This window comes from Crotalus tigris, unplaced genomic scaffold, assembly GCF_016545835.1.
Source record: "Crotalus tigris isolate CLP2741 ecotype Arizona unplaced genomic scaffold, ASM1654583v1 scf7180000017568.12009008, whole genome shotgun sequence".
NCBI lineage: Eukaryota > Metazoa > Chordata > Lepidosauria > Squamata > Viperidae > Crotalus > Crotalus tigris.
In genome coordinates, this window is record NW_024096478.1 from 3,321,915 (window position 1) to 3,341,635 (window position 19,721).

Here is a 19,721-nt window from a genome sequence, read left to right on the forward strand (position 1 = left end):
CCAAACTCACGTCTTGCAGCCGTTCTTCATATGTTTTAATCTCCAGGCCTTTGATCATCTTAGTTGCTCTTCTCTGAACTTTTTCCAAGATCTCAACATCTTTTTTGTGATATGGTGACCAAAATTGGTTGCAGTATTCCATGTATGGTCTCACTAAGGTTTTATAAAGCAGTACTAACACTTTGTGTGATTTTGATTCTATGCTCTCACGATTACTGTTTTTGAACCAGGTCTCGCCTAATTTGTACTTATATCTTTGATTTTTCCTGCCTAAATGTAAAACTTTGCTTTTCTCCACATTATAACTCATTTTGTTGGATAGGGACCATTGTTCACGTTTGTCAAGATCTTTTTGGATCCTGAGCTTGTCTTCTGGGTGTTGGCTATTCCTGCCAGTGTAGTGTCATCTTCAAATTTAATGAGTTCCCCTTCTATCCCTTGTCTAAGTCATTAATGAAGATATTGAAGAGTATTGGGCATAAGATGGAGCCTTGTGGTACCCCACTTCTCTCCATGTGTATGTAGTACTATTGAGGACTACTTGTTGAGTATGGGTCGTCAGCCTGCTACAAATCCATCTGGTGGTGATGTTTATTCCACATTTTTCTAGCTTACCAAGGAGTAGATTGTGGTCTACTTTGTCAAATGCCTTACTGAAATCTAAGTATACTATGTCCACAGCATTTTGCTGGTCTACTAATTATCAAAGAATGAAATAATATTGGTTTGGCATGATCTGTTTTAACAAACCTATGCTGGATACCAGTTATAACTTTGTTTGCTTCTACTTGTTTGCAGATCTGTTTTTCAATTATCTTTTCCAGGATCTTCCCAGGTACTTATGTTAGACTGATTGGTCTGTAGTTTCCTGGGTCTGTTTTTTTTCCCTTTCTTGAAGATGGGAACCACATCAGCCTTTTTCAATCCTCTGGTACTTCCTCAGGGCTCCAGGAGTTTTGAAAGATATGGTGCCATGGTTCTGAGATAACATCTGCTAGCTGCTTCAGAACTCTGGGAGTAATCTCTCGGATCCTGGTGATTTTTATTCGTCAAGGTCAGATACATATTCTCCTACCATTTTCTTGCTTACTTTAATTTTTGTTTCTAGATTATTTTTGTAGTAGTTTTTTTTGGTATGTTGCGCTATAATTTCTTTTTGTGTGAAGACTGATGCAAAGAATGAGTTAAGCAGCTGTTTTTTCCCTATTGCTTGTTACTTCCTTGCCAACCTCTCTCTTTAGTGGACCTACAGTTTCTTGACATTTTTCTTGTTAATATTATGTTGAAAGAAACTTTATTATCCTTGATTGCTGTTGCAAGTCTTTGTTCATTCTAAGCCTTTGCTTTCCTGACTTTGTCTTTGCATGTTCTGGCTGTCTGCTGATAATCAGCCTTAGTTACCCTCTTTCCACTTTTTTGTATTTGTCCTTTTTGACTTTCAGTTTGTCTAAGAGACCTTTTGTGCAGCCATGCTGGTTTCTTCTTGACTTTCTTGTTTTTCTTTTTCAGTGGTATTGTGCTGGACTGGGCTTTTATGATAGTATTTTTCAAAGTTTCCCATACTTCTTGAGTTGTTTTCCCCTTTAGGATTTTCATCCATGGAATCTTTCCTAGGTTCTCTGAGTTTGTTAAAATCAGCTCTTTTGAAGTTTAAGATACTGGCTGAATTATTTTCTATTGCTTTTGTTTGCATTATACTGAATTCCAGTATGACGTGGTCACTTTCCCCCAAGGTTCTGGAACTTCAACTCCCTCTATTACTTAGAATTAGGTCCAGGATAGCTTTACTACTAGTTCCCTCCTCTACCTTTTGAATGACAAAGTTGTCAACTAGGTTGGTTAGGAATCTGTTTGCTCTCCCGCTTGCTGCAGAGTTTGTCTCCCAGCTGAAATCTGTAGAGTTGAAGTCTCCCATTACTACTGTGATATGCTTCCTACATACATTTGTTAACTGATTGGCAGAATTCACCTATTTCTTCTGATTGGTTGGGTGGCCTGTAGTATACTCCTAAGGCAATGTCACTTTTTCTCCCTTTTATATTGACCCATATAGATTCTGGAGGGCTTTTATCTTTGATCAGGTGAATTTCTGTAGATATGTAGTATTCTTTTGCATATACTGCATTGTACAAATTCAAATAATTTAAAATCATAATGTGTAAGCATATTAGTATGGACTTTAACTCAGCAAAAAAGTAGTATCAGGTAAAATCACAGGTTATTTTCTAAACTGAAGATGCGAACTGGCAGCATACTATGTGAAATTCTCAAAGATTATTTAAAAAGAAAATAATAATAAAGTACAATTATGAGTAGCAAGACTTTATAATGAAAAGTGATTTTTTAAAGAGCATTAAATTTTCTCTATTATTAATTCATCACTCAACTCAAGGAACTGGCAGATGTGATCTCAGAACCATTGAACTATATTTTTCAAAGATCCTGGAGCACTGGGGAACTACCGGAGGACTGGAAAACTGCTGATGTAGTTTCCATCTTCAAAAAAGAAAAAAAATGGACCAAGGAAATTACAGACCTATCAGCCTGACCTCAATACCTGGGAAGATTTTGGAAAAGATAATCGAACAACGAATCAGCAAACACCTAGAGCAAACAAAAGCCAACATGGGTTTGTCAAAAACAGATCATGCCAGACAAATCTTATTGCATTCTTTGACCAAGTGACAAAATTAGTGGATCAGAGGAATGCTGTGGATATAATTTACTTGGACTTCAGTAAGGCATTTGATAAAATAGATCACAACCTACTACTTGATAAGATAGAAAAATGTGGGTTAGACAGCATCACCAGATGGATTCGTAGCTGGCTGACCGGCCGTACTCAGCATGTGGTCCTCAATGGAACTGCATCTACATGGAAGAAAGTGTGTAGTGGGGTGCCCCAGGGCTCTGTTCTGGGCCCAGTGCTCTTCAACCTCTTCATCAATGATTTGGATGAGGGGATAGATTAGGAAATCATCAAATTTGCAGATGACACCAAGCTAGCAGGAATAGCCAACACTCCAGAAGACAGGCTTAACATACAGGAGGATCTGGACAGATTTGAACACTGGGTGCTATCTAACTAAATGAAATTCAATGGTGAAAAAAGTAAGGTTCTACATTTAGGCAAGAAAAACCAAACGTATAGGTATATTATAGGGAGTACCTTGCTCAATAGTAGTAACTGTGAGAAGGATCTTGGAGTCCTAGTGGACAATCACTTAAACATGAGCCAGCAGTGTGCTGCAGTTGCCAAAAAGGCCAACACAGTGCTAGGCTGCATTAACAGAGGGATAGAATCAAGATCACGTGAAGTATTAATACCACTTTACAATGCCTTGGTAAGGCCACACTTGGAATACTGCATCCAGTTTTGGTCACCACGATTTAAAAAAGATGTTGAGACTCTAGAAAGAGTACAGAGAAGAGCAATACAGATGATTAGGAGACTGGAGGCTAAAGCATATAAGGCACAATTGCTGGAATTGGGTATATCTAGTTTAATGAAGAGAAGGAAGAGGGGGGACATGATAGCAGTGTTCCAGTATCTCAGAGGCTGCCATAAAGAAGAGGGAATCAAGCTATTTTCCAAAGCATCTGAAGGCAGGACAAGAAGCAATGGGTGGAAACTAATCAAGGAGAGAAGCAACCTAGAACTAAGGAGAAACTTCCTGACAGTTAGAACAATTAACCAGTGGAACAACCTGCCTCCAGAGGTGGTGAATGCTCCAACACTGGAAGTTTTTAAGAAGAGACTGGATGGCCATTTGTCTGAAATGGTATAGGGTTTCCTGCCTGAACAGGGGGTTGAACCAGATAACCTCCAAGGTCCCTTCCAACTTCTTCTTATTATTATTATTATTACTACTACTACTACTACTACTACTATTACTACTACTACAAAGATATGAGCTACTTCTTCAAATCAATTCACACTCTCTTGTTAGCATTTAGAGTCTGACAAGTGTATGTTAGAGAATAGTGTATCTATAAAGCAAGGATGTCTCCTTAGAACTCTAGTTCTACGAGTGTTCAACTGTTTATTCACCTTAATGGGTTTGGTGCAAAGACTCACTGTATACTGAAGAGCTTTGGGTGGGAATTCCATTTTCTACTTTCAATGTGCATGCATGATTCCTGTTTTTTTCTGCTCAGTTTTTGCTACCAGTGGGACCACAAACAAAAAAGGGTGGAAATTAGTACATGTAACTTCTCATGTTCCTTTCCTTCATATGCTCCAATACAGGGGTCTTCAAATTTGGCCCTTTTATTACCTGTGGACTTCAACTCCCAGAATTCCTCAGCCAGCGGGCCTGGCTGACAAATTCTGGGAGTTGAAGTCCACAAGTCATAAAAGGGCCAAGTTTGAAGACCCCTGCTCCAATGCAAGATATGAGTGAGTTAAATTAGAGGAAGGGCAAATATCTCATGGCAAAACAGCATAGAATATATAGATAGTCCTTGGGTTACCATGACAATTGGGACTGTGCTAAGTGAGGTAAAGTGCAAGATCACATTACCACATTGCTTACTCATGGCAATCCTAACAGTGCCTGCTGCTACTGTTAAGTGAGGATTGTGTGGTTTGTTAAGCAAGGATTCCATCAATTGCAACATGAGAAGAGGTGGAAATCAGTAAGTACTTGCTTATGTCACAGAAACTGCATCCCAGGCAAGCAGGCAGGCACTATGGAGTAGGGGTGGGTGGATGCATGCTACAGAGTATGAGGTCTCCATGCCATCTAGGGGCTCTTTGGGAGAAAAGCAGGATGGAAGTGACTTGGAACCTCCTGCACTGACTTTGTCTGTGAGAAGTCTACAGATGATATAATAATCTGCAAATGGCAATAACATAACCATGGGATCCTAAAACCATTGTAATTCTTAGTTGGCTGTCAAACACCCAAATCATGATCGCATGTCCGCAGGGACATTATAACAACTGCAACTTTGAGGATGGTTTTAAATCTCCCTCATGCAGTGTTGTCATAACTTTGAACAATCACTGAACAAGTCATCACTAAGTGAGGATTACAACCTGATAAAATACTGTGTATCTGTATTGATGTGAAATAATTTGATAAACATCCAGGAAGGGAATGCTCTATATAAAAGTGATGAGATTATATATTATCATTGGAAGGGGCGCTGTCTTACCTGAATACCTTTTCTCAGCATAATGATGGAGAATCCACGAATGGGTTTACTTTGCCCTGCCTCCTGCTGTTGCTTCGCCTGCTGGGCTAGAGTGCCATCCAGTTACGACGAAGGCAAAGCAACAGACGATAGTCCGATGTGTTGGCTCTGTACACCCGACACAGGACCTGATGGACACTAATGGGATGGGTGTGGATTCTCCATCATCATGCTGAGAAAAGGCGTTCAGGTAAGACAACGCCCCTTCTCCAGCATGAGGATGGAGAATCCATGAATGGGACATACCAAAGCTGCCCTGTCCCTATGGGAGGGAATTAGTCAGGGCCTGGGTCCCATTTGATGACATTACTTGTTGAAGCACCCTCCGGCCAAATGAGGCATCCATGGAGGCAAACTTGTCTATCTTGTATGCCTCACGAATGGGGAAGACGAAGACCAAGTCGCTGCCCTACAGATCTCTCCAATGGATGCCTGTGTTGCCAAGCAGTCAATGTTGCGGCGCTGTGGGTGAAATAAGCAGTGATACGGCTAGGAATGGTCAAGGAGAGCGATTGGTATGCCCTTGCAATGCAAGCCTTGATCCACCTGCTTATGGTCGATGACAAAACTTTCTGCCCCATGGAAGAGGTTTGAAAGGAAATAAACAGTGCCTCTGACTTGCGAAAGGCAGAAGAGTCCGCTTGATGTACTGGCGTAGTGCCCTGTGTACATCCAGAGTGTGCCACTGACATTCTAGGCCGTGAGACGGACGGGGGCAAAAATGAGGTAGTATCACCTCCTGGGACCTGTGGAATAGTATCACCTCCTGGGACCTGTGGAACAAGGTGTTAACTTTGGGAACAAATGATGGATCTAATCGAAGGACCACCCTGTCCTTGCGGAAAGCACATAGATCCTCTCTGACTGTGAGAGCTGCCAGTTCCGATATGCGTCTAGCTGACGTGACAGCTACTAGGAAGGCTACTTTCATGGACAAGAGCCGCAGTGTACAGGTCTTAAAGGGCTCAAATGGTGGAGAGGTAAGGGCCTGTAAGACCCGTGACAGGTCCCAAGACAGATATCGATGGACTGCAGGTGGTTTGGTGTTGGTCGCTCCCTTGATGAAGGAATGCACCATGGGGTGCTGAGCTAAAGGGGTTGAATTGTCGCAGGCAAGCATCGTTAACAGAGCCACTACCTGTCTGTGGATGGTATTGGGTGATAAGCCCTTGTCGAGCCCCTCCAACAAATATTCCAGGATTCTTGGGATGGTAATGGACGAGAGAGCTAATTGGCTTCTGGTGCACCAGAGACTAAAGTTTTTCCACGTGGAATCATAGATCCTATTCATAGAGGGGCGTCTGGATGCCTGAATCATGGAAATTACTCTCGTCGAATAGGAGTCACTGCTCAAGTGCCAGGTGGTTAACTGGAGCCACTGGGGTTCTGAATGCCATAGGGCTCCTTGGCTGAGGGCAATGTGGTCTGGAGGGATTCTCCACAGGGAGGGGAAATGGAAAGGCCTACAGGGTCGGCAAACCATGGTCGTCTCGGCCAGTGTGGAGCAATCAGTATGACTTCCAGGGACCTAGGTGACATGGTGGTCTCTCCTATCGGTCCAGGAGAAACCTCCCAGAAACCGACAGAATAAAGGTTAGCTAACTCCATTGTCTAGCCCTAGCTGCAAGCAAACGGAAGTCACAGAAGCTCTACCTAAACTGATTGTAAACAGTGTGTTTGAAGCTGGGTAAGAACTAATTTTCTCTATTCTACTTATTTTCCTGGGGGGAAAAAAAAAGAACTCCCAAGCAGGCTAAGATCCAATATTGTCCTTTTTTTTCTCAATTCATGTCCAGGAAAACAGACTAGGGAGTTTTATTAGGTCACCTTCTCTTCACCTATCTATAGAAATTATACTGTCTTCTCCATCCATATGAACAGATTTTTGAAATGTATTTAACAATTTAATGTATTTAACCATTTAAACTATTGACAGTAAATCTCACTGAATTTGAAACTACTGTAGTGACAACTTCAATTAGCAACACGTACCCTCACTTAGATGTTATATCATGTGCACAGACTGAATCTCATTAAAATTTGATTAAAAATTTAAAAAACTACAGAATCATCACATTTGAAGAGCAACTTCATACAAGGTGCCTACCCAAATCACTACTTGGTAAATGAGTAGTTTTTGATAGCCTATATAACATAAAGCTTTTATATGGAAATGGTTAGGTAGCAAAAATATGACCATTTACTATATAATTTTCACTATTAGAGAAACTCTCACCAGAGAACAAATTCAAGCAGTATGAGATGTGAATCTTAAAGTAGATTTTATTAGCAACCTCATCCTTCATCCCACAATTATGATACCCATACACTCCAGTATACTCCCATACAAATTCTTGCTAACTCAAACCTCAATGTATCTGAGCACTATTAGAAGGTGTGATGACAGCTACAGTCAGGAAGGAAAGACCAGATCCACACAAAGGATCAATTAAACTGATTTATTGCTGAACAGCCTATGCCTAGGAATTTTCTCAACAGTTAGCATCTGTTTGGAAGTTAGATAAGGGTCCATGGAATTCAAGGAAAGTTGGACTTAGTCGGCTTGTGGCTTTTAAACGCGCATTTCCCTCCCCCTCCAGGTTCTGCCACTCCATCTCCTACATCTAACATAAAACAATAAAGAAAAGAATTCAAAACATTTGTAGTGGAGAGATCAAAGACTATTAGCAATGAGAGCTTCAAATACAGTAGATAGACCAGGGGTGTCAAACTGCCGGCCCGCTGACCGGATGCGTCATACCAAAACCGCGCCTACCCCACTGCTGGCAATGGAAAAAAAGTCACGATACGTCACGTGACGTTGCGAGTTTGACACCCCTGAAATAGACGCTTGAGGAGCTAACTAGTGAGTAACAGAAAGCAAACACTAGACTCTCCAACAATGTAGAAAACTTGTTTAAATTCTTCCCAGTCTCGTAAGTTTTCAGAGAACTACACCAATTTCACCAATCCAAGACAAGATCTCAAAAATATTGTTCAATAAAACATCTTTCTGAAGAGGCAACCTCTGATTTGGCAGCAGCAGCAGCAGCTTGAGTTTTATTTTCCTGCTCATGTACCAACAGTCTCAATAAGTCTTCCAGTCTCAGGTGTGGCCATATAGTCAATCTTTACTTGTATAGTCTCTGGCCCCTTCCTCCTCTCCAAAGAGGGTTTTCAGTGTGAGAAACAAACTCTGTTTTCTGCCTAGCACACAAGGGTGGAGGATTTTGTTTATTCAGAGTTGATAAGGGTAATGCGGTAGGTGATTTTTCTGAAGGCTTCTCTTTTGTGACACTCTGGCATCCACACTCTGAAAAAGTCTGAACAAGCCCTGATGAAACAACATAGCAGGATTAAGGGGGAATATGAAATTTAGTTAGTCCTAAAACTAAAATGGATGGGGAAGGTTATCGATGTATGAGTATACAGGGCCCGAAGTGTTCTACCCATTTACTGTAACAAATTTAATAAAAACAAGTAGATTTTTAGAAAAGTCAGCCATCCAATGTTTATTAGTAATAAAGATTGAAAAACCCACTCTTGATGGAATTCTAGAACTATTCATAACCAAAAGCAAAATCTTAGTCTAATTGTAAGTACCTTAACAATGTATTTATTAAAATATCTACATTCAAACATTCCTTCCTTTCTGGTTGGAGTGATCAGTATAGCTACAACTTCAGAATCCTTCTACAGGTATAAAGTGCCTTATTACTAATCACAATAGGCAGAAGATAAACAGTCTTCCTATAAATGTTTAATTCCTAGTATTAATCCCATTGCTTTTCCTCTCAATGTCTGATATGAGTAGCAGCTTCAATCTGGTAAACATAAACTATTGGACCAAGGGCGCAAGGAATAATCGAGTGGATAAAGAAAAGGAACACATCTGAAAGTCTAGGTTTAAGAAAATCCACTTGTAAGCAAAATGAGATTATGTTGCACGTCTTCACATAAACTTGCTGGTATGCACAGAATGATCTTGTTTTCAGTGAATGTTTCCTGCTTTGCCTCTAGGTACATACAGCAAAAACAGAAAATGTCAGAGAATCATAAGTTATCTGTAAAGTTCCTTAAAATATAAGCAAGCTAAAATTTTGAATTTTGATCACGTAGTCTTAGAGACAACTTCCTAATAAGATCTTTTGGGCCTTTTGGTCATAAATAAAATGGATTTTGTCAGAAAATATAGGTTTCTTTCTTCATATTGTGACCTTTGGAATTATATTTTTTATAATTATAACATCACAATTTATCTAGGTGCATGGAAATAGTGTATGCTTTTAAAACTCCAGAACTATCTTAAGGGAATCTGGAAGCTGAGTCATGGCAACTGGACTAAAATGTTTTGCTCTTATCCAAATAAGGATAGGGAAGTGTTTAAATATTGTTTTAAAATTATTTGTCTAATAACTTTGATAGGAACCATCTTATTAGATTTGGCTCAGCAAATCATAATCAGCAAAGGTCTCTTCTGAATCCATCAGTTTTTCCAACAAGCATCTCATAAGTAGTGAGCACTCAACCTCTATAGGTAATACCTGGATGTCTAGATTCACCATTATTATTAAACCATTATAAAACAAATAGTTAATCCAAGAATGAAAATTAGTATCCCCATCTTGTTTCGGTCAAAGACAAATAAATGCAGCATCTATTTCTAAAACAGTGAAATTGTTCTAATGCTTAGAATTACACAGAAGATTTAGTAGTCCTACAAAAATTTCTATTCCTCCAGTTCAAATCAACATATTTCCAAGAAATTTAATCCAGAGAATCTAGTTAACTTTCTCTATTTCATACATGGTGATCCCAAAAGACCATCTTGAGAGTATATTAATGTCCTGAAAATTAACATAAGATTTTCTCCCATAATGGTTTCTTGGTTATCTATTTTCTCTTTGCTAGTAAACAAAATAAGAGCACTTTCATAAATGAGCAATTCTGAATCCATTTTATCTGTTTAATATAAGCCATTTTATGATTACATTTACCTAGACTGATGCTATCTTAAAAGGCTTTTTTTTTTCTTTCTGCTTTGGAAGCTGCTTTCTATTAATCTTCCTAAATCGTATTTACTACCATTACATAAACAGAAAAATATCCTGAAGGTTTCTCTTTTACAAAGAAGTGTGCCCACAGTACAAGGTAGGTTCATTTATCCATGTGCAAAATCTCTTAGTATCTATGAAATGTTCAATTAGATAGTTGTTCCCCCTCCCCAAGGGATTAGGAAAGTAAAGATTGGAGAATGTAAGAAAATCTGGGTTATGCCTGAGAGGGGATGAGATAGATAGATAGATAGATAGATAGATAGATAGATAGATAGATAGATAGATAGACAGATACATACATACATACATACATACATACATACATATACATACATACATGTGTGTGTGTGTGTGTGTCTGTCTGTCTTGTGTGTGTGTGATCTTGAACAAGACAGAAAATTATGGCTCTGTCCCCTCTTTTGTCCACACCTCAGAATCCTAGGAGTTACTGCTTTTTTCAATCTCGTCAATTTTTCTGTAAGATCTAGTTGCAGCAATCATACGGTATTAGCTATTTCATCATACATTCAACCTCTGAAAATAAGATTATTTTTTGTAGTTTTATTTTAGTTTGTATTATCAGTTTATAGACATGTGAAATTCAAACATAAAGAAAAATTAAAAAATCACATATTTGGATGATTAATGAACAATTTAAGTGTGGCAAATTGCAACAGATGCAGGCAAAAGAATGGATTTAATAAGTAACTCATTTTAATGAAAGCTATACTTAGCAGCCATTGTGCTTTGCTGACAAAGATAATTTCTCTCTACAAATTGGATCATTCCTATGCTTAATACTACAAAAAGTAATTTGCAATGCAATAAACCCATTTTATAACCTAAAAACAGCTGTCATGGGGGAAAAAACATTGTGCAGAAGAATTACATAAAGTTAGAAAATGCCAAAAACAGATGTGGAAGAATAAATATTTCTCTGATTCTGTTTTCAAATAACTAGAGAGACAACACTCAATGTAATAATGCCAATATTGTCTCATGTTTTCCAATATTTACTAAAATTCTAGTTATTATTCCCATTTCTAACAGAGTTACTCATTTAGATTAGTAAGTCAGAATTATAGCTTAATATGAAAATAAATAAATATAGTTTGCATAATGCCCAATTCACTACTATTGACTGTGGGAATATTTAAATAAACTAGAGAACATCTATCTGTGATAAATTTTGTATTTTGTCTGAACTATGATTCCTAGATTTTGGTACTAGTACAACTGAATATGAAACAGGATAAAACTAAGAGAGCTTTGCTTATAGTACAATCCAGTATTAACTCAAATATAACATCATTTCCATAAAACTATCAGGAAAGTATGTTTAGAACTTCAACTTTAAATATTATATTTATTTTGACATTAAATCAATTAAGCCATGAATTACAGATAATTCCAAATATTTATTGGATTTAGACTACCACTTCTTGATAGAATCATTGTTATGCATTAATTGAAACTTACAAAGGTATTACATAAACATCTATAATACAATTTAAAAGTTGAAATAAAAGTTAAAATAAAAACAATTAGTCTCTTGTTAGACCTAAATTTTGCTTCCGAGTCCAGCTGTTTTATGAAATAAATCCTCTTCCTCACTGTGAAATATATTAACATAACAAATGTTTGTTAAATTTTTGAGTGCAAAAAAGCTAATTATCTATATTCTGGTATCATTATTGGTGTTATTAGTTATTTTATCACTTCTGATTCCTGTTATATGATGGAACATTTAACAAGGACTGTAAGTTTGTGCTTACAAGAACTGTGTCATCAGTGATGATATCTAGCCTTGTATCCTCCTGGCCTCTTTATTGATTCCCTTTGACTTTTATGGATCACTGTGTTCCCCAAGACTCTTGCCTTCATATTATGTATCCAAACTAGTTAAGGTTTAGCTTATTATTGCTTTCAATAAATGAATCATCTTGAATTATTTAGTGTTTGATTTTATCCCAAAGATGCTTCTTCGTGAGGCAACTGGACTTTGTTTTTCTTTGATGACGTTTTGTTTTGCTTCTCATCCAAGAAGCTTCTTCAGCTCTGATTGGATGGTGGGAGAATGGAAGAATTTATACTCCTTATAGACCGTTGGTCATTCACATTTTTTTAGAGTCGTTGATGCCATCTTGAGGGTTTATCCATGTTGTCAGGATCAACTGAGTAGTGCAAATGGGTGTGGAGCCTTTTTGGAACTGTTGAAAGGATTGTGTTATAGACTGAAGATAGATGGTGTCATATCCCTTCCCCTCTGTTGAGAGAGGGCTGTTCAATTTTGACATAGATAGCCTTTTTCGACATCATCTATCTATATCCAAGACTACTGGTGTTTCTTCCCACAACAATTTCTATTTCTTGTAGTTTTATCATTTTTCATCATATATTCTCCATGTAACATTATAAAGAGGGTGACAGTGTACAACTGTATTCTCCCGATTTTGTACCTCTGAATAGTTCCATATTTTGTTTTAATTGTTGCTTCTAGTCATGAAATAGATTTGTTGGGTAGACAAGGCAATTCAAAACATGTTAAAGGGTTATCCACAATATCTCTCAATTTACAAAGGTAAATGTTTAGTATAATCAATAAAGCACAAATAGATATATTTTTGGAATTCTCATGCCCTTTCCATTACCTATCACTTGGTAGCAATATAAACAGGTGCCTCCCAAGCTTATCCATCTGGCAGTTTTCAACCTATGTAGTAATGAAGTCTAGACTGCAAAATCTTGCTTTGGTAAGGGTTGATCTTTTCCAGCCACTTAATCACTGCTGCTTAAAAATCACATATATCACTTTAAATGCATTATCTGGTAAAAAAATTAAATAATTCATCAACTTTTTCAGCTTTGTTAGCAGTGTTTTTATAATGCCATATAATATCACATGTCTAACTCTGGTTCAGTGACCAAACTTGACGCAATTTTTTTCCTCTTTCTGCTTTTTTCAGTTATTTTCAATGTTATTATCAGATAGCCACTACATTTTTTAATATTTCAGGATATATTTTTAATCATGACAAAAATTGCAGTCCAGAGTTTTTCAGGTACCCATTTATTCATTCAATATATTAATTTTCCCATGTAATGGAGTAATACTTAGGTTACAACTAGCTTGTATGATAAGTTTTAATTTTACAGGAAGTTTACAATTTGAACCACAATCAATAACAGATCTTGGCTTTGTTGAATGAACAGAGAGCTTCTCCATTTTTATAAGAGTCTATCAGAATAAATGTTACATATTACTGTAGCATACTATATTCACGATTACCTTTGGAAAGTATTCAGAAAGTTCAACTGATTTACTGTGTTTTCCCCAAAAGTAAGGCCTACCCAAAAAATAAGCCCTAGCTTGATTTTTAGGGGTGGGCCTAATATAAGCCATACCCCAAAAATAAGCTCTAGTTTGGGGTGAGGCACACACTTAAAAATCAAGCTAGGGCAGGGGTAGGAGTATGGATCTGCCCCATGTGCCCCATACCCATTTACCTTGCAGCCAGGCCTCTTCTCGCAGGCCCAGCTCTTCTTCTGCGGCATCTTCTGCAGCCAGGTCTGCATTCTCAGTCACAGGCCTATACAGTCAAGAACTGAGCCATGGATTCCATCCATAGCTCTGTTCTGCAAGAGCTCTGCTGCTTAGGACCGAGCTATGGATTGAATCCATAGCTTGGTACTCGGCTGCATAGGCCTTCCGGAAAGGCCTGACTGCAAAATGCAGGCTGGAATGCAGCTGCAGAATGAAGCTGCTCCTTCAGCTCCAGAAGAAGTGGGCCAGCTGGGTGCCTCTTTTAGACCCGGTCTTATTTTCAGGGAAACACACTAGCAGAGTAACAATTAAAAGGCCAAACACAGTAGTTATCTTTTCATTTATTAAAGAACTATAGTGGCTGGCAGTTTGTTTTCAAGCACAATTCAAAATGCTAGTTTTATCAAGAATTAAATAAAAAAGAGATAGTCTGGTTTACACCAAATAGTTGTAAGTAAGAATGGCATGTAATAATAAAAAAAAAAAGGTGCTGAAACAAGAACAGATGCAGACTCAAGCCCTACCTCCACTAAAGAAACTCTCTTGGTGACTTCTGACAAGTCATTTTCTTCCCATCCAATCTACCTCATGATATTTATTCTTTTTTCATCCTGGCACAATAATCTTGTAACTCTTGTTAGTTCTGTATGTGCTTCTTGAGCTTCTTATAAAAAAGTTATGATTTTCAAATCAAATACTTTTCCCATAACAATCCTACAATTACAATTTACTCTGTGATGAAATGATGTAATACTTGCATTCTATTTAAACAAATTATAGGTTAATTGAGTATTTCTATGTTGGGAAAGCAGATAGAAAGATAAGAATCTGGAGCTGAGGTTAAGCGAGGCAGCTGACAAAATAAGAAAAACAGATAATCTGTAAACACACACACACATAAATAAAACAGACAAACCCATTGCTACCCTTTATGTTAATTGTTCTGCTCTGAAATATTCAGGGTTTTCCCAACTCACCTCTAAACAGAACCAACTTATATATTTCATACCTTTTATTGCTAAAGTATTAACTGTTCATAATCATCTGGTTCTCAAGTAAATAAAAAACAGAATCTAATAGTCTACCTCCATGTAAAGTATAGTAACACTGATAGAAGGATCAGCAAAAAGAGATAACCTTAATTAAGAACTTTATAATGTGGGGATGGTGGCTGTTTTAAGTTTTAAAAAGGCACATTCATCTCCAAATTAAAAACTGTGCCATTTCTGACTAAATAGATCTAATTTCACTATAGTATCCCTCGGCAGTTGCATCCAACATCTTTCTCTTCCAGCTGGATGATTTTTAGTCCTCTGTTGTAGTGATTTGAGTTCTTATTTCCTGTTTTTTAAACCCACAATCCAGAAACTATAGGATGCTTTTGATTTTCCACTCCAAGGTCTGAGAGAAAGTTCCAGACTTAGATGAGAACATTCTCTTTTTCTAGTCTTCCTGCTTTTTTCTCCTCTAATGTCAAAAAGGTGAGGAGGAAGAGGGACTGAGCAAAAGTCATTCAGGGAGACCATAGAGCCTGTTTCTAAGGCCACTGGCCTCTCTACAGTTCACCTGACTAGTATGGCTGTGCATAGTTTGCAATGATTCATTATTTATAATAGTCTTAAGAATATTTTTCACTGTTTTCTGATAGCCAAAGCCAAAATAGCTATTTTTTAGGCACAAATATGTGAACTGCAAATATTCCCAGCAATACATTTGAGCCACAATCAAAACCTGAAAAAGCCACCTGAGTACTAAGTCTGATCTTACGTTACAATATTGAAATCAAATTTATTTTAATTATATCAGCCTAAGGTCAAGAGTTCAGAATTGAAACTCAGGCCTGTGATTATACGAAGTCCATTTTCATTACGAAAAAAATAAATGACTGACTTTAAAACAACCAAGCCTGGCCAAGTTTATACTACTGCCTTCTGGCAGTTAGTTATTTGACCATTCTTGGAAACACGGCCTACAGCTTTTCAGTTAATAACTTGAAAAATGCTGACACAATTTGTTACAGGCTGACAGCCAAGGGAAGAGCCTTCTTGTCTTGAAAAGAAGCAGAAGAAAGTTACAGAGCCTCTCTCAGTTATAAGTCCTTCTCTCGGTTAACCACAACCCTAGTAGCGAGAAAGGGGGACACAACCCGGCTAGTATGAGTAACGGATTTATCCACAAGCCGATGGTGAGTAATTAGACTACGGTCACGTGACCCTTACAATTAAAGCCTGGGCCGCACAAAACTAATTGAAGACGGCGCTCCTTCCCAGAGGTCTACGTTGCTGTTACTCGAATGATTTGCAACACGCCAAGGACGAATCGGGAAATTGCCAGGAAACTCAATAACTGTGCCTACAAGATTGCTCGAAACGCTAACTTCATAAAAGATGCCCCACGCATAATTAAGTGACTAGGTTTACGCGTCAAGAGGAAAGAATTAAACCTTGGAACGCCCTGCCTCTGCTTATAACCGCCACTTAACAACAGCCCCCTTCGCCACCGCCACAACTTTGGGGCAGGCCGGATCAAAGTGCGAGGCCACATTTGACCCGGGCTTCTTCTCCCTCGATCCCCAAGGCTTTGCAACTCTTTAGGATGTCGCGTCGTCAAGATGCTTTTTGGGGCGGAGCGCGCCAGTGTCTCCGCACTCCAGTCTAAATCCACATCCCCGGGGAGGGCGGGCTTGACTCCCCGGCAAACGGCCCGAGCATCTCCCGTGCATCCGGAGTAGGGCGGCGTCTCTTCCCCCGTCGGGTTCCCCCCCCCCCGCCTTCAGCCACGCTTCCAAGGCCACCCACCCTTCTCCTCCTCCTCCATCCCTCGCCGAGACCTCCGGGGGAGCTCCCCTCTTCCGTCCCTCTGACCTTGTAATCCTCGTGGCTCAGGTTTTGCAGCCGCTGTTTGCCTGAGGGGGGGTGGATTTCAACGCCGCCGGCCGGGGGCTCCTTGGGGGTTGCCTCCGCCTCCGCCGGAGATTGCTGCTGCTTCTGGGGCTCCTGCTCCCGAGATGGGGTGCGGCGGGCTCCGCGCTGCCCCACGTTGAGAGCTCCGAAGTCCAGCGTCTTGCTCTCGAAGGCGCCCTCCACGTTGCAGAACATCCCGCCATACTTCTGGCGGGGCACTTGGTCGGTAGTGCCCGGGCGCGCCAGGTAGACTGGTAGCTCTTCCTCCCCCGCCACCGCCGCGGGATCCCGGCCTCTCCGCCCGCTGTGGGAAGCCATGGCCGAGGCCGGCAACCGCGGAAGTCACTGGGGTAAGTCAAGCCGGCGAGTCCGTCTGCGAGGAAGAGAAAGAAGGGCGGGCGGGAAGGAGGGAAGGAGACTCCCCGAGTGCCCCTGCCTCGCCTCAGGCGCGGAGTGACTGATGAGAGAGAGAGAGAGAGAGAAAAGGAGCGCCTGCTGGGGGAGAGAGGGAGGGAGGGAGGAAGAGAGGCAGCGGCGGCCACGAGGACTTTTCACACTCGCGCCGGCGCTCGCCGCAGATTTGGCTGGGGAAAAGCTGGGCTCACGCACGCGCTGCGCTGGGCGAGCGTCGGGTCTCTCCCTTCGAAATCCCGGGCGGGATAGGCTTGCCACTTTCGTTTTCCGCCCCTAGCGGATTCCTGACGCCGTCAGATAGGCCGACTCTCTATCCCATCGTCCCCGGGCCTCCTTGGCAACCGTTCGCAGTCCCACACCTTAGGAGGGTGTCTGCTTGGGCGGGGGAGCAGCTTTTGTGGACTCGGTGGGGGACAACTCCACGTCAGGAAAACACATTGTCTTTTACTGCATTTTTACTTAGTTGGAGAGGGGTGTGAAATGAGAATTAAAATTGCCATTAAAAAAAAACCAAACAAACACCTTTGCCTGTATGCTTGAATATTTAACAGGAGCTGCATTCCTAGAAGGAGCATGCTTTCCCCGTCTTAACTGTGTGGTTGGGTCTTTGGTTCATTGATAAAATCTACATTAAAAGAATAATCAGGTAAAAAGGTAAAGCAGTAAAGTTCATACCTAAAATTAAAGTTTTCATCAAGTTGAATTTCATTCCTAATGACTATGTGAGGAGATTCCGATTTTTCCTTGGCAATTCTAATTTGCCATTGTCTTTATGATTTTTATTTCAACTTTCCAGTCTTCAATAATCATCTTCTGAACATGGGACCACAAGGAAGGCCTTTGATTAGTGGTTCCCAACCTTTTCTATACCACGCATCCCTAGAACGCTTCTAATATATTCTTGCACCCCTTACAAAAGTTCAAAATAATGGCAACGAATTATACATATACATTATAATTTTGAAAACCCAAGTTTTTGCACCCCCTGGAATATTGTCTTGCACCTCTGGGGGTGCAAGCACCCCTTGTTGGGAACCCCTGCCTTAGGTCAATCCTCATTCTTTTACTAACAAAAAGGAATGAGTGAATCAAACCTGTCACTGACATCAGCAAACTTAATGCACAACAAAACGTTTTGGGTTATTACTCATGTGAGGTTCACATTGTGCTGGTTTGGAGTCTAAAAGGTAAATCATAATAGCTATGTACGTGATTATGTGGTTCAAATAAAAAAGTCTATTTATTTATTTGCAAAATGTATATAGTTGCCAAGCTCACCTAGCTGACCTTGGGCATTGCACACAGTTAAAAAGAACTGCCACAGATATAAACTATAACAAGCATTGCAAACATTAAAAGCATTAAAACCACAAAATGTAACTTGTGGATGAATGCAATCAGTTTCTTTAATAATATTACTAACTTAACAGATTCCATATTCACTTTACTGTGGTAGATCCCCAGGCCAGGTGGTACAGCCATATTAACAGCAGTTCAAATGAAATCTCTCAAAGTACGGCCCAGATCAATGTGTGTTATGTATACAAGCAACTAAATTTCATTTTTAATGTGTGCCCTTGTGCCCACAGGAAAAAAAATGACAATAAAGATTATCATTCCTAGCTGAAGAATGTTAATATTAACACTAATTGTATGTTAGTAGATTCACATTCAAATTAGTATAACCTAAAAAATGTAGGGTTCTTCTAGAGCATGCATGTCAAACTGCCAGCCTGCGGGTCGGATGCGTCACGCCGAAACCGTGCCCGACCCATTGCCGGTAATAGGGAAAAGTCCCGATACATCGCGCGACATCATGTGATGTCGCGAGTTTGACATGCCTGTTCTAGAGCAGGGGTTCCCAACTCTTCAGCTCATCAACACCTTCATAAAGTTTCTGATTGTTCATTAACACCTCCATACATTTATTATATGATATAATTTAATAAATACTGCTTTAAATAATAGCATTAAAAATCATCATAATATTAGCAACCACAATGGTAGTCCCACCAGTTCTTGTGGATTGTTATTGACTGTTTTGGGAAAGCTTGTTCTAAAGCCCAGCAGCAGTTCACATTCAATTCTAAAAAGATGATTTGGAGTGCACAGAAAGGTAATTGTAGCACAGGTTTGCCATTGTTTAAAGCAATTGTATTTTTCCAAAGATTGCGCAGTTACTACATGATCTCAGAAAACTATGTGGCTGCTTTAAAGAGTGGCATACTGATGCTGCATTCAAACTCTCACATACTTCAAAGAATCTTTAGGGCATCAAATCCTTAGCATAGCAGAGCCCTGTTCTTTATAATTAACTTTCTATAATTTAAAAGCCACTAGTTGGTGGATTCCCATGAAACATACTGATGCATAATTTAGCACTGTCATATATAAATGTGATTACAGAATATGCAATAACAGCAAGATACTAAGCTGGAGCTAATATGTTAGGATATTGTTTTTATGCACAAATTTCTCCCTGATTCCTGTTTGGAAATAAGATAAGCGAACTTCATTGTTGTGAGCCAGATACTTAATGAAATCAAATGTAGTAGCACACTATATATTCAATGTATCTAAATAAATTAGGACAATTCAGACAAA

General features: G+C 39.5%; 1 protein-coding gene across 1 annotated transcript in view; it reads right to left on the bottom strand.

Annotated features, from left to right (window-relative positions):
- Positions 1-17,417, bottom strand: part of DPYSL3 (dihydropyrimidinase like 3) — a 61,398-nt gene extending 43,981 nt beyond the window's left edge. The window contains exon 1 of the mRNA XM_039351918.1: positions 16,665-17,417. Coding sequence (XP_039207852.1) covers positions 16,665-17,021 — 357 coding nt within the window. The 5' untranslated portion in view covers positions 17,022-17,417. The remainder of the gene's footprint in view (positions 1-16,664) is intronic.
- Positions 17,418-19,721: the final 2,304 nt, after the last annotated feature.